The sequence below is a fragment of the Sinocyclocheilus rhinocerous genome, unplaced genomic scaffold (assembly GCF_001515625.1).
Source record: "Sinocyclocheilus rhinocerous isolate Xijiao unplaced genomic scaffold, SAMN03320098_v1.1 scaffold1862, whole genome shotgun sequence".
Classification (NCBI taxonomy): domain Eukaryota; kingdom Metazoa; phylum Chordata; class Actinopteri; order Cypriniformes; family Cyprinidae; genus Sinocyclocheilus; species Sinocyclocheilus rhinocerous.
Genome location: NW_015653470.1, coordinates 62,573 through 63,405, shown reverse-complemented (window position 1 = coordinate 63,405; position 833 = coordinate 62,573). Strand labels below are relative to the sequence as shown.

At 19.1% G+C, this 833-nt stretch overlaps 1 protein-coding gene across 1 annotated transcript in view; it reads right to left on the bottom strand.

Moving 5' to 3' along the window:
* The window catches only part of adss1 (adenylosuccinate synthase 1), a 9,376-nt gene that overhangs the window by 3,511 nt on the left and 5,032 nt on the right, over window positions 1-833 (bottom strand). Inside the window, exon 9 of the mRNA XM_016522361.1 lies at window positions 814-833. Within this exon, the coding sequence (XP_016377847.1) occupies window positions 814-833 (20 nt within the window). The remainder of the gene's footprint in view (window positions 1-813) is intronic.

The following is an 833-nucleotide window of genomic DNA, read 5'->3' as shown; positions in this document are numbered from 1 at the left end:
ACAGATCAAATCAACAGATGTATCTCTATATTTATATAATATATATAATATATATATTATATTACTTGTATAAGTTTTTTATAATAATTTTTTTTATTTCAGTTAAATGTTATTTTATTTTTAAGCAACAAAATATTTTTTATGATTTTAATTTTAGTTATTTTAGTATATCAAGTTAAAGTAAATGAAAATGAAAAACGTTGTCTTGTCGACTAGCTGAAATAAAAAGTTTTTTAGTATTTTATTTAATTCAGTTAAAGCTTATTTTATTTCTAGTAACAAAAGTTTTTATGGTTTTAGTTTTAGTTATTTAATATGTCAAGTTTAACTAAATAAAAATAATAAATTTTGCCTTGGCAACTATGTGAAATAAAATAAGTTTAAGGTTTTTTAAAAACATATATTTTGATTCATTTCAGCTAAATTTCATTTTATTTCAAGTAACAAAAGTTTTTTTAATGGTTTTTTTAGTTGTAGTTATTTTAGTACATCAAGTTACACTAATTTTTTTTATTTTATTATTTGTATTTTATTTATCATTTGTATTTTTATTTTATTTTATTACAAATAAAAAAATACAGAAAGTTTTTTTCATGGTTTTAGTTATTTCTGTACATCAAGTTAAACTAAATTCATATCAGAAATGTTTGCTTAGCAACTAGCTGAAAAAAAAAGTTTAATTTTTAAAAAATATTTTATTTGTTAAAGTTTATTCTACTTCAATTAATTTGTTTTTATTTGTATTTTTATTATTATTATTTTTCAAGGTTTTAATAACCCTGCTGAACTTGGCAGGTTCACTCGGACTCTCACATTGAGCTGTTCTGTGGGAA